The sequence below is a fragment of the Tachypleus tridentatus genome, chromosome 12, assembly GCF_004210375.1.
Source record: "Tachypleus tridentatus isolate NWPU-2018 chromosome 12, ASM421037v1, whole genome shotgun sequence".
Taxonomy (NCBI): Eukaryota; Metazoa; Arthropoda; class Merostomata; order Xiphosura; family Limulidae; genus Tachypleus; species Tachypleus tridentatus.
Window position 1 is genome coordinate 25,883,843 of NC_134836.1, and position 12,619 is coordinate 25,896,461.

At 30.0% G+C, this 12,619-nt stretch overlaps 1 protein-coding gene across 1 annotated transcript in view; it reads left to right on the plus strand.

Annotated features, from left to right (window-relative positions):
• Positions 1-12,619, plus strand: part of l(2)gd1 (lethal (2) giant discs 1) — a 96,735-nt gene that overhangs the window by 24,808 nt on the left and 59,308 nt on the right. Inside the window, exons 10-11 of the mRNA XM_076473336.1 lie at positions 3,764-3,918; positions 7,187-7,259. Coding sequence (XP_076329451.1) covers positions 3,764-3,918; positions 7,187-7,259 — 228 coding nt within the window. The remainder of the gene's footprint in view (positions 1-3,763; positions 3,919-7,186; positions 7,260-12,619) is intronic.

The window sequence follows — 12,619 nt, forward strand, 5'->3', positions numbered from 1 at the left end:
TTGTGAATTTTGAAAACAGTGTTAGATGCAGATTCTTTAACAATATATGTAAGGGATATCATAAATTTGAGTAAATTATATTAAAACAATTTTGATTATGCAAAATCAGTAAACCACACAAGTATAACAGGTGATAATAAATTTCTGATAGAATTTAAGTACCTATGAACTACATTATTTGATATATCATAGGTATTGTTATGTCCCTGAAAATTGATACTTTTTTGGGAGAGTATGTAACAGTCCTTCTGACACAAAATATTTGCACACCCTTATCATAAAGATGAGTTCAGTTGGAAGTTTAAAATTTAAAACTAAGAACATGTCATTTGTACACAGATTAGTTCCAAAACATATCAGCTCAACTAACATATACCCCAAATAACTGGAGAATAAACTAGATACTTATACTATTCCATACAGGTCAAATTGCTGAAATCAGTGCCTTTTAATTTATATGCAATTGAACTGGTGAAACAGGTACTGGGAACCATCATCTTCATTCATCAGACAGAATATGTAAAAGTTAATAAAGTAATGGTATGCCTTGGACATGAGAACCTTTTTACAATAATTATGCTACAGGGCCATTGTAGAAATGCATATAATAGTCGAATTGCCTGGCTAGACTGTAACTGCATGGTGAGGTTACAAGATGATTTTTAATGTGATTTGTGAAAGTCCTCATTGGAACTGAATATAGCTGGTATAGTGTGGTTGAGATATTATGATGCATTATTCTTTGTTTTCCTTTGTAAGTTCTCAGAAATACCCAACCTTTTTATGTATACAACTCAATTATAAACATACCTTGATTAATAAAACTTTTCTAAATTTGACGTCATATTTCAAATTCTAGACAAGCACAACTTTGAACTTTACTGATTTTTCCCTTAATTCCTTAGGGATACTGACACACAATTACAGGTTTGTGAAAGACACATCTGTTTTGTAACCTAGTAGATTTACTGGGTAATACCTTAAGCTGTTCTTGGCAGATTGTTTTTTTGTTTTCTTTATTAGCTTGTTGGTTTTATGTTAAGATATGAGAGCCAGAAATTGGCTTATCTTTTCTCTTAACCCTTCTGAGTTAGTGAGCACTCTTCAAGTGTTGACTGCATACCTGCAAATCAGACTTCAAAATTGAAGTAAATATAATAATTCTAAATTTATTTTATCAGTTATTTACCCATAAGTAATATTTTAGAATTGTAATTTTATATTTTAATATTTAATTATTGCAATCCTCAAAGAAAAATGACAGTGTTCAAACTTACATTTCTTTGCAACTTTGAGTCTCATCTTTTAGCAATGCACATATTCACTTTTTAGAATTTTTTCTCATCCAAGCACATGTTTATATTTGCTAAGAATCTTTCATCCCTTAATAAAACAATTAACAATGTTTTGTTTCTCCTATGAATTTCTTTTTCTAGTTCACCAATAAATATTTAATTATTGCAATCCTCAAAGAAAAATGACAATGTTCAAACTTACATTTCTTTGCAACTTTGAGTCTCATCTTTTAGCAATGCACATATTCACTTTTTTAGAATTTTTTTCTCATCCTGAAGCACATGTTTATATTTGCTAAGAATCTTTCATCCCTTAATAAAACAATTAACAATGTTTTGTTTCTCCTATGAATTTTTTTTCTAGTTCACCAATAAATTTTTGTCAGTTAAATTTTCTGTGATGGTAGTAATGACTACTGAAGTTGGCAGAATAAAGTGTTAATATAATTGTATTAATAAGTATCTATTAACTTCAAACTGATTGAATGTATAAAATGGAACTTCATGATCAACAGTGAAAAATTGAAATCCTGAGATGAAAGATACAATTTTTAGTGTGTGTTTTTTCAAAACAGTATCTCACAAGAACATTTTGAAAATTTCACAACAATTAAAGTATATAGTAAATCTACATGAAACTATATCAGTTTTACTGAGACAAAAATAAGTATTTTTTATTAAGTCTGCTTGAAGTTACAATTTCATTAAATTGTGATAAGGAAAAAACTCAAGGGATATCATTGATACCCCTCTGTTACTTTAATGATTAACGGTATTAGTTTGATAATGTTAATGACAGAGCATTGTGGTGTTCTACAATGGTTTAAGATTAATTATTACTCTATGTTAATTCTGTTTTCCATCACATTTGTATTAGGGTTTTATGAACTTGTTTACATTTTATTTAGTAGTCGTACAATACAGATAGCCAAACTTGCAAAGTTTCCACTTTGTATGAACTCTATTGCAATGGGGCAAGGTCAAAAGTTCTGTCATCATGTTTGCTGACTTTCATTTAAAATTTTATTGAACTACTATTTTAGTAATTTATGTCAATAAGTTATGTATTGTAGATTGTAATTCAAATTTTAATATGCATTACTTAATTTATTTATTTAAAAGTAAATATTAAAAGAAGAAACCTAAATATTGATTTTTGTGAGTCACATAGTATGTTGAATGCAGCACTGGTTCAAATTAGATGCTTGTGATGTTGAATACTAAGTCTGCAATTTTGTACAAATTAGGAACTCAAATTACTAATGTTGACAAACAATAATATAAAATAAGAACTCATACTTTTTTTGCTGAGACATGGCTTATGTACTGAATCAAACACTGTCCCCATTCACCTCTTTCCATTTTTGGAAATGGTCTCTTATATACACTTCAGTATATGATGTGAACAATCAGTTGACAGATAAGAATGTCAATTAGTGGTTTTCTCAGCCATTTTAATATGTTAAAAGTCATTTTGTTCTCTCAAACAAAGATTTCAAGGAGGTGGGTTATGTCTTTTGTTTGCTCAATAATTTTATATTTTTTTTTAGAACTAAATACAGCTTAGTTACTATGCTTGATAATAATATAGTGGATAATTGATATATTAGTTTATGATTTTTTGGTTATTCAACTGTTTATCTTAAACCTCAAAATAAATTATTTCTTTTCATGTCCACCACGTGCGAAATTTTAAAAAGCTTAACAATCTGTGTTCTGCAGCAACCGAGTAGAAAGGTCATATCTAGAAAAGATAATCGTTTGCTTGACTTTTTTATTTACTGTTCTATATTTTAAGAAAAATAAGATTAACTTATTTCTAAATAATAATCTATATACATGTATAATTCGTAATAATGGAAATGTGACTGTATATTACAAAGTACTAGTTTACTAAAACACAGCTAATTCAAGGTCACATTATAAAAACGAAAAGTCAGTTTATATTATTTGATGCAGTAACATGAGTGCCTGTGTGCTGTCTCTTTGCAAGTGCTGTAATGTTAGCTGGGAAGGACTAGAACTTCAATATAATAAAAAATATATAATGTTAGGAGACAAGCTATTTAGAATAAACATTTGTATTTTTGTGTTATAATCTTTAGTCATTTTGTAAGGGAAAAACATAAGTTTTATTTATTTCATAATTTATATTATGGTGGTTATGAGGTCAGTCAAATTGACAGACCCACATAGAAAAAAAAACAACAGACAAAATATAAAGTCTTGCTGAAACAAACATTTGAAATATGTTTAGGAGGTCTTAAAGATTACATATTTTGTGGATTTTTGTGTTGTATTAAGTATGGCATAAGATTACATATGACACTGATGAAGTAGTTCATGGAATTATAGTAAATGTTATCTCTCTTCTTACACTTTTAATTCAGCATATAACATGTTTGTTTTTCTCATAATAAATATTTTTTTGTTTAACACTATTCCAGTAATGCTATTTTTTATCACAGCACCTGATGATCCCAGCTTATTTAATGCTCCACCTCCACCAGTATCTATTGAAGAAGCTCTAGAACAAAGACTAGAGAAATATCGCAGCACAATGGAGGTTGCCAAAAATGAAGGCCAAAGTAGTAAAGTTCGACGATTAGGAAGAATATGCAAGGTCATAATTTTCCACTCAATATCTGAAAATAAAAAAATGAAATATGTTAACCTTTTACAAATAAGTGTATTTGAATTACATTTTCAATTTGTTTATCCTTCTTTAAGTGTGCTGAGCATTGTCCATCAGTCTAGATTTACTCTTGTCCAAGTGTTTTTAGAATACAGACACTAGAAAGTATGTGACTGCATACAATATTTAAACAAGAAGTGTCTTAACTTTTAATGTACATATTAATTGAAAGTAACTACAACTGTCCAATTAACTCAATTAACTGATCACTTGTATGCATTGATTGTGTTGATTAGTGTCACATAATCAGTTAATTGTTAATTAAGTTACAATTAAATAAATTACTGCCACAGAAATAGTTATTTAGTATTTCTGATTCTTACTGTTTTTAATTATCTCACCTATCAAATAATCATAATTAATGTTTCTAGTTATTACTATTTTGGATTATTCCACCTAATCACTAATAGATATGTCATTATGATTTATTATTATTATTTTCAGTTAATTCAAGATTGCTCAGTTTAATCAATTACTTTTACAACTTGTGAAAATAGTCAAATGAATAAAAATAAAGTTTCCAGTTATTAATATTACTGGATAAATCCAACCGTTCAAGTAACTGAATTATTTGTATTTACAAGATGGCTGGATGAGTATTAGAAGTAAAGAATATAAAATTATCAACGTTTTCAATCAAGACATTGTTTGTAATTCAGTTTCTACCATACAAGACCAATAAATATGGACAGTAGCTATAATTGTGCTAGCCATAATGCAATTTATGTGGTTATATTGATGCTATCATTGCTATGCATGCAAGGTAATGTACATTTTTGCAGCATATTTTCGAGTCTTGGTCACAGCTAGACACATTCTTAATGATAGCTATTAATCATTGGGTTATGGAATTTTGAACCAGACTAGGCATATTGATTTTTCCACTTATGAATAGCTAGATAATTTTTAATTTCATGTTTCAAATATAGCATTAGACCAATAAAATATTGTGAAATATAGAAGTTTGTACTATGCTTAGTATTATCTCTCCTCCAACAATTTCATTACCTACACATATATTGTTAATGGCACAAACATATTCTTTGAAATTCTGTTACAACTGGCTTAAATGTAGTGATTACAATAAAACAATAAATGTACATTCATGTTGCTAGAAAAACATGTAGGTTCAAATGAAAGAAATGAACTAGAAACTTTAAAAACTGAACATTTTGATAAGGTGGACCTTTCTTCCAAGGCAAACTGGGAGTGGTGGTGTAATTGGATGAGTATATATATAGAGGGAGTTTAGTGACTTCATGAAGGTCATCTGGTTTTCCAGGAAATATTTATTTTTCTATGTACAATAAATGCACATTAATTATAGTGGCTGATTGAAAATATGAAAAATGTAGCTGCATGGCTAAGGCCTTTTTGACCCTTGTACTAAAATAGCAATACAAATGGTTCAATAACAATTGTTATGTACATATATCAGAACATGTATGGACAGACCTGTACATTAAATAGTAGTCTTTATATAATCATGTTGTGATAACACAAGGATAGTCATTCCCAGTTAACCTAAAATAGTCACATGAATAAATTCAAATATGTTTTTAAAACATGCATATATGAGTATGAACACAAGTTTTTATAAACCTATAATCAATTCAGTAGGCAGCTATTTTCACTGAAGAATTAAATAATTATTTCTAACAGTTTAACTGTCTGTGGCATCAAACTTGATCATTCGTGCTGAATAATGTGAATGAAACTACATAAGACAAAATATTAACAAGGTATATTAAAGAACACATAAGGCAGATTGTGAATAAGGTATCCAGTAAATTAATGTTCTCTACTTCTTGGATGTTTATAGTGAGTAACTTGATATATTTATTGTGAACCAAATGTGTCACATGAAGGTGTTGCATATTGTTATTTTTCTATATCTTTTTGTAACTTCAATAATCGTATTATATTTGCATATACACACATCTTTAACCTTAAAATGAGATAGTCTCAGTAAGGTTTACAGGTCTTACACTTCTCTGAAGTCTAGGAAATTTCAAGCATTTCTAAGAAGGTATTCAAGTTTTAAGCACCTTAAGTTTTGTTTTTAAACTGTCAACCAAAGTATTAATGATAATGTGCAGCATTTTAGTGTAATATACTTTTTTATTCTGTCCTAAAATATATTTTAAATTCATGAATTTTTCCTGTATCTTTGTGAAAATATTCCAATATTTGTTCTGTATATTTTTGAGAGACTGCGAAGAGGTTCATGCATCTGAAATAATATATGAAGCAAATTTTGAATGATGTATTTAAGAAAAAACAAAGCAGAAAGAATACACGAGACTAAACACAGATGTATATATCTGATAGAACACACAAAGCAAAACATGAATGATAGATCTGATAGAACACACAAGGCAAAACATGAATGATAGATCTAAAAGAATATACAAGGCCGAACATGAATGATGCATCTAAAAGAACACACAAGACATATGAAGGATATGTCTGAAATGCATAAGGCAAATAGATTCTAGTATTATGCATATAATTTATTATTACCTTGTAAAAGTATCTTTTTTTATGTGTCCTGTACTAAACATTCAGTTTTTGTATTAATGAATTTAAAAGTAATTCATTCTTTAAATAATTTTAATTGAAGTAGTAGATTAGTAAGTCATATGTTAAGAAAACAAAAATATTAGTGGAAAATATTAAGCTAAAATAACTATTTAGCCAATAAATGTTTTCCAAGTGATAAATTTAAAACAGTGTTTTTGCCATTTACAGTATATTAATTATAGATAGTTAAAACCTATTATTAAAGGTCTAGACATCTCACTGTCATTGTTAGGATATTTCACTGTTTATATAGTTATATAACTAAACAGTTTTTACCCTTGCATATAAGCTTTGTTGAATACTGCTGTGATTCATCAGTTGTTAAACTATCTTTGCTCATAGGTTTTGATTTCTCGACATTTGGGGTGTATGTCTTTTAAAATCTTAAAGATATTAAATAATGGGTGATATATTCTTACATTAGTTTGCTGCTGATAACACAAAAAACTGTGAATAAACTGTTTTTGGTTTTTTTATGAAACATGCTGTAATAAGATATGACATCATATTTATGGATATTGAAAAACTCAACCCATTTGTTAGGAATGTAGTATCAAAGTTGTAGGATAGAATGGAATATTCATTGTAAATTATCTTCATTTCTACTCTGTAGCAATATGAAGATGCTATTAAAAACCACAAAGGAGGCAAACCTACAAATTATGAAGAACTTCCTGTTCCTCCAGGTAATAATGAATAATTAATTTACTCTGATAAATTGAAATACATTTTATTGTCTTTTTTTTTGGACCTGGCATGACCAGGTGGTTAAGGCACATGATTTGCAATCTGAAGGTCCCAAGTTCAAGCCCCCATTCCACTACACATGCTTGTCCTTTCAAACATGAGGGCATTATTCATTTGTAAAAGAGTAACCTAAAAGTTTGCAGTGGGTGGAAATGACTAGTTTCCTTCGCTCTAGTCTTTTACAACTAAATCAGGGAAGGCTAGTACATATAACCCTCTTGTAGTTATTTGTAATTCATTTGAATTTCATGCCTTTTCAAAACACGTAATTCTGCAGTGTACATGAAAAACTTGTAACATTAATTTTATTTATCAAAAACCTGTTTGTTTTTTTTTACTCATTTTGTAATAGTGTTCCAAATAGTTTAACCCTTTAAAATTAGGTAGGGTCAAATTGCTCATGTCACAAGCTTAGAGGTACATTCAACATTTGACTGAACTTGGCATGGCATAGAAATGTTGATAAGTCAAATTGTAATATTCTTCAAGTTTAGTTTCTCAATTTTCAAAAACAAATATGGAAATAAATTCAGTGTCATCATTTCTGTGTTCATGTAACACTTCTTTACTCCAAATTGTCAATTTTAAATATGTTTACTGTCCCTCTGTGATACCCTGATTTGAACATAAACTACTCATGTATGGAATAAATATTGCTAAGGCAGAAGATCAAACCTGCATGCTCTTCTAAAATATCCTGTTTCATAAACTGTCAGTAACTTTCTTTAATATTTGTTGTATAACTAATAGAACAAAAATATTTAATTTACTACTTTTGTTATAAGGTAATCTCATTCTGGTGACAGGTTTATTGTTATTCCTTGTCAATTTAAAAGTTTGCTATCACAAAGGTGCACTCGACCAGCCAAATGAATTGTTTTAACAAACTTATAGATTAATTAGAAAGCCAATTACGTTCTAATAGTTACAGAATATTATATTATTTTTACACATTATTATTTTGTGCTGTAAGTTGCATATTTGAAATAAATAAAAATTAAGTATTGTACTTACAGTAATCTCATAAAATATTGGGGCTAATGTTTATCAAGACTTTTTGTGAGAGAAAAGTACAAGACCCTTATGTAAATACTAAATTTTATGCTTTTTTCTGTGTATGTTTTATTCAGTGTTATAAAAGTAATTAAGACATAAAAAGTAGAAACTTATTACATTAAATAAGAAAACTTAAGTGAAAAAAAAATTCCTTGCAACAAATGAGCACAAACTGCTAATGCATAATGTAATTTGTTATTTCAAAACATACCTCTTCTCACAATACAGCTATTACTCAGCTGTCAGGGTTTCTTCTTTTGCACATATAAGCTTTAATTGCATGCTCTTTTCTTTTATATACCATTTAACTCTCTTAATAAGGGCTAGGTCTATATGATTGACTACATGACCTCTTTGTATTTGTTTAAATTCTTTTTAGGTAAAATGCTTATAATTTTCAATATAGTGTGTGTACATCTTCACAAAATTTTCCAGTCTTTCAGTTAATATTTATAAGTCTTTCACATACAAAAAATATCTTTTAGTGAATTATTTTTAATAAAATAAAGATTTGTCTGTGGATTGAGCATCTATTGAATAGTCTGTGTGCAAAGTAATTTTCCTGTTAAAATGTAAAATACTTTTCTTCATTTAAAAAATCTCAATTTGTTTAACCTCTAAAACCTTCTAAATCAATTTCAAACATCTTTTTTTATTCAGTAAAAGTTTATAGTTTATTTGTTATTTTTTTACTCAGTATCTCAAAACAGTATCTGTCAATTTGACTGAGCTCATAGCCACCAAAAAAAGAAATTTAATTACCCTGCTTTTCTTTCTAAAATGACTTCTAATTGTAATATGAAGCTACATTTGTTTATCCTAAATGCTTCTACTTTCATAACAGTAACATCTATTTATAATTAATTTGTATTGTTTTATTGTCCTTTTAACCATGTATATCTTCTGTCTTCTCCATTGTAAGTTGTAAATCACTTGGGGTGTGTGCAGCTTGTGTTACTTTAGTGTTTTATAATATCCAAAAGCAACTACAAGTTTTTCATGTGCTTTCCTCGTGAAACAATTTTATTATATTATTATTATTAGTTTTACCTAACTAATTTTAACTAATCTAAAAAAATGCCTATTTGTACATTTTAGTTACTTTTATAATTATACATAAAGAATAAATATGAAAAACAAGAAATAAAATACTTAACCAGTCTTCCTTTTTCTGTTCTCAACTGTTGAAGAGAGTTAACCCTAATTTGTATACTAATCATAGTACTACACTTAATTTTTATTTAATTAAATAATGCACCAAACAATGTAGACTAATAACATGCAAAAAAATAGACAAATTTATTTACCTCTCAAAATTTTTATGGCTTTCTAACTCTGCAACAACTGTCATTACAAATATAGTTGTTAACTTTAGCACAAGACCAATGTTGGTACTCTGAGTGAATTTGACGTTTAATTGTTTGGAAAATAAAATTATACAGTACTTCATTTTATAGATGAAAACCTTGACTTTCTACTGGTCACAAGAGAAAACTAACAAATTATTAAAGAGAGAATGTGACAGGATGTGTCTGAATTTTTGTTTGATAACTCTGTAACCAAATAAAATTGAAGACAATAATAAATATGGTTTGTCTGAGTAATAACAATTTTTGAGTAATTTACCTTTAATTTATACTTTTTCAAGGGGTGATGGGTAAAATAGGGAAGATGACATGCTACGAGAAAATTTGTCACACTAGAGGAAATTTAGGAATTTTTTTAAATATTGCTTTCTTGGATTAAGAAATGAAAACATATACTACTGAAATATGGATTATTAGCTAAGATTGTATGCTATTCTAATTGGTCTAACATACACACTTGTGTCTGTGCATCCTCTATCCTGGTACTGTTTACAGGCAACTTATCCAGATAACATTATCAGTTTTGTATCCATGCATCCTCTATCCTGGTAATGTTTATAAGCAACTTATCCAGATAACATTATCAGTTTTTCTTGACAAAGTATCATTAATTTGTTTCCCAGTGCTATGATTGTTCAGAGATACTTTGAGTGTTTTCCATGTGACCTAGTTGGTTTTTGTATTTAAAAAAAAAGATTCAAATAGGCGTGCTGATTTACAGTATTAACTCCCAGGTTATCATTTCTGGCACAGAGGCAGATCAAATCTTTCTTATCCCACCTATTATATCTAGCATTGCACAACAAATGGGGAGGAAGTCTGTCAGTGATCTTATTCGTAGTGAGATGGAAATATATATTTGGTTCTGAGGTGTTCCTCCAGGGGGCTCTGAGACTGCAATTTAGGCTGGTCCTCAACATTCTGGAGGTAAATTGGATCCACTTTTTTTTCTGTATGTTCTTTTAGTCTGTTGGCTTCTTAGTCCCCTTGTGGAACAATGGTAAGCTAAGGAGCTTACAACACTGGAATCCAGGATTTGACTCCCCATCATGGACACAACATATAGCCCAACATTGCAAAAAACAAAACAAATTTACCTGACTAACTGTTGTTCCAGTTCACAGAAATCAAATGAAATAAAAAAATTGAGACCATTTTAGGATAAGCTGCCTCTGATTTGTTTTATTCAGTTGGCTCGTAAAAAAAAAAAAATGATATATTTGGAGTTTTCCAACTGCTTTTGAGCCTGCTCCTTATTTGATGGCTGAAAGGTCTGGGAGCAGATATATAGTTTTCTTTCCATTTCTGGACATTTTGTTTCACTCAAGGAGGTTTACTTCTCAGTCACATGAAGGGATAGCTATGCCTTATCTAACAGTTGTCAGAACTTTGTGATTTAATCTACTATTTTGAATCTCAAAATAATGGGCATGCTTATCAAAATTAGAGATTCTGAAACAGAATTTGTAGTTAATCTGAATAGATCAGTGTCTTGTGGTGGGATGGTAAGTTTAGCTACTCACAATGTTTGGTTCTCCTTATGCTCAACTTTGTTCAAAGACTCAAGATCAATAACTTCTTTAATAATGAACTAGAACCAGTTAACATGCACAGTGTTTTGATTGTCAGTTTAATCCCTGTTGTCATTAGCATGTGGAATTTCAAGGTGTATGGTAACCTTAACCATATATCCTTGAGCTAGAGGATATTTTGCAGACTGATATGTGGACCTTTCCTAATACTTTTATCTTCCATTATTTGTATCATCTGGCAGGATCTTCATCTGAAGGTATTTGCCTACCCCTTGTAATTAACTTAATCACTTCCACTGGAGTATACAGAGGGGTAAGTCTTTTCATAGCTACCTCTCTGGGTCTCTTACCTTCTTTTTTGGTAGTGAATTTTACCAAGACAGGTGTGTTTTTATTAAACAGTTCTGCACTAGCAAACCACTAATTCAATATACTTTATCTAGGTTAGAACAGGCTCTGTAGAAATGAGGTGTTCCAGAAGATTGCCTTATAGAATTACTGTACTATGCTTGACCACATCTCATGGACTGTCATGAATAAAACATTAGGAGATCCTGTCTGTTCCTGCCAATCATTCTATTGAATAAATTGGTGTCTGGTTTGCTTTTAAAAATTTAAGAGAACTTTGTTTACTTATTGCACTGTTCCTTGGTTCTCTGAAGTGTGCACTACCCCCAAGATTCCACTAGTGGAGCTTGGGAATCCTTACCTCAACATTCCAGTCACTGGTATGGAGGATTGAGCTTTTCTTCCATAGCATTAGAAGAAATTTTTCCACTCTTGGAGAAGAGGGCAAAGGTGGGGCCCTTCTCTCAGGGTACCTGGATGTTTCTCAAATATTAGGTGGAGAGGCACCAGCCTATAAAGGAGCCTACTCATAATACCAGTTCAGATTTGATGCGTGACTATCTGGTTGGATTGCGTGTGGCTTTTTTTTTGATCAATATTAGTTCAGAACATTGTTCATGGAAAAGGGTCTATTGTCTTCTTGTACTTCTGAACACAGGATGATCCCATCTTGGGTCCTTGGTTTAGTAGAGTTTGTTCCACATTCTCCCATAATTTTGGCAGCAAGTGGAATTTACCTTGTCTTCATGATTTGTGGGGGAGGATGAGTGTTTAAGATTCCACACTGAATGAGTTCTGCTTCCTCAGGTTTAGTAAGCCATATAAGATCCTGTCATTCCGAGCTTCAGGCGTTGCCTTTCAGACTTGTTCAGATTGAGGTAAAGTTTTTGTTGTGATTCCAGTGGATTGAAGCACATTTCTGTATGGCTACTGGTTGGAATCCACTCATAAATGTTAGTAAATATATATATATATATATATACACACATCTAATGT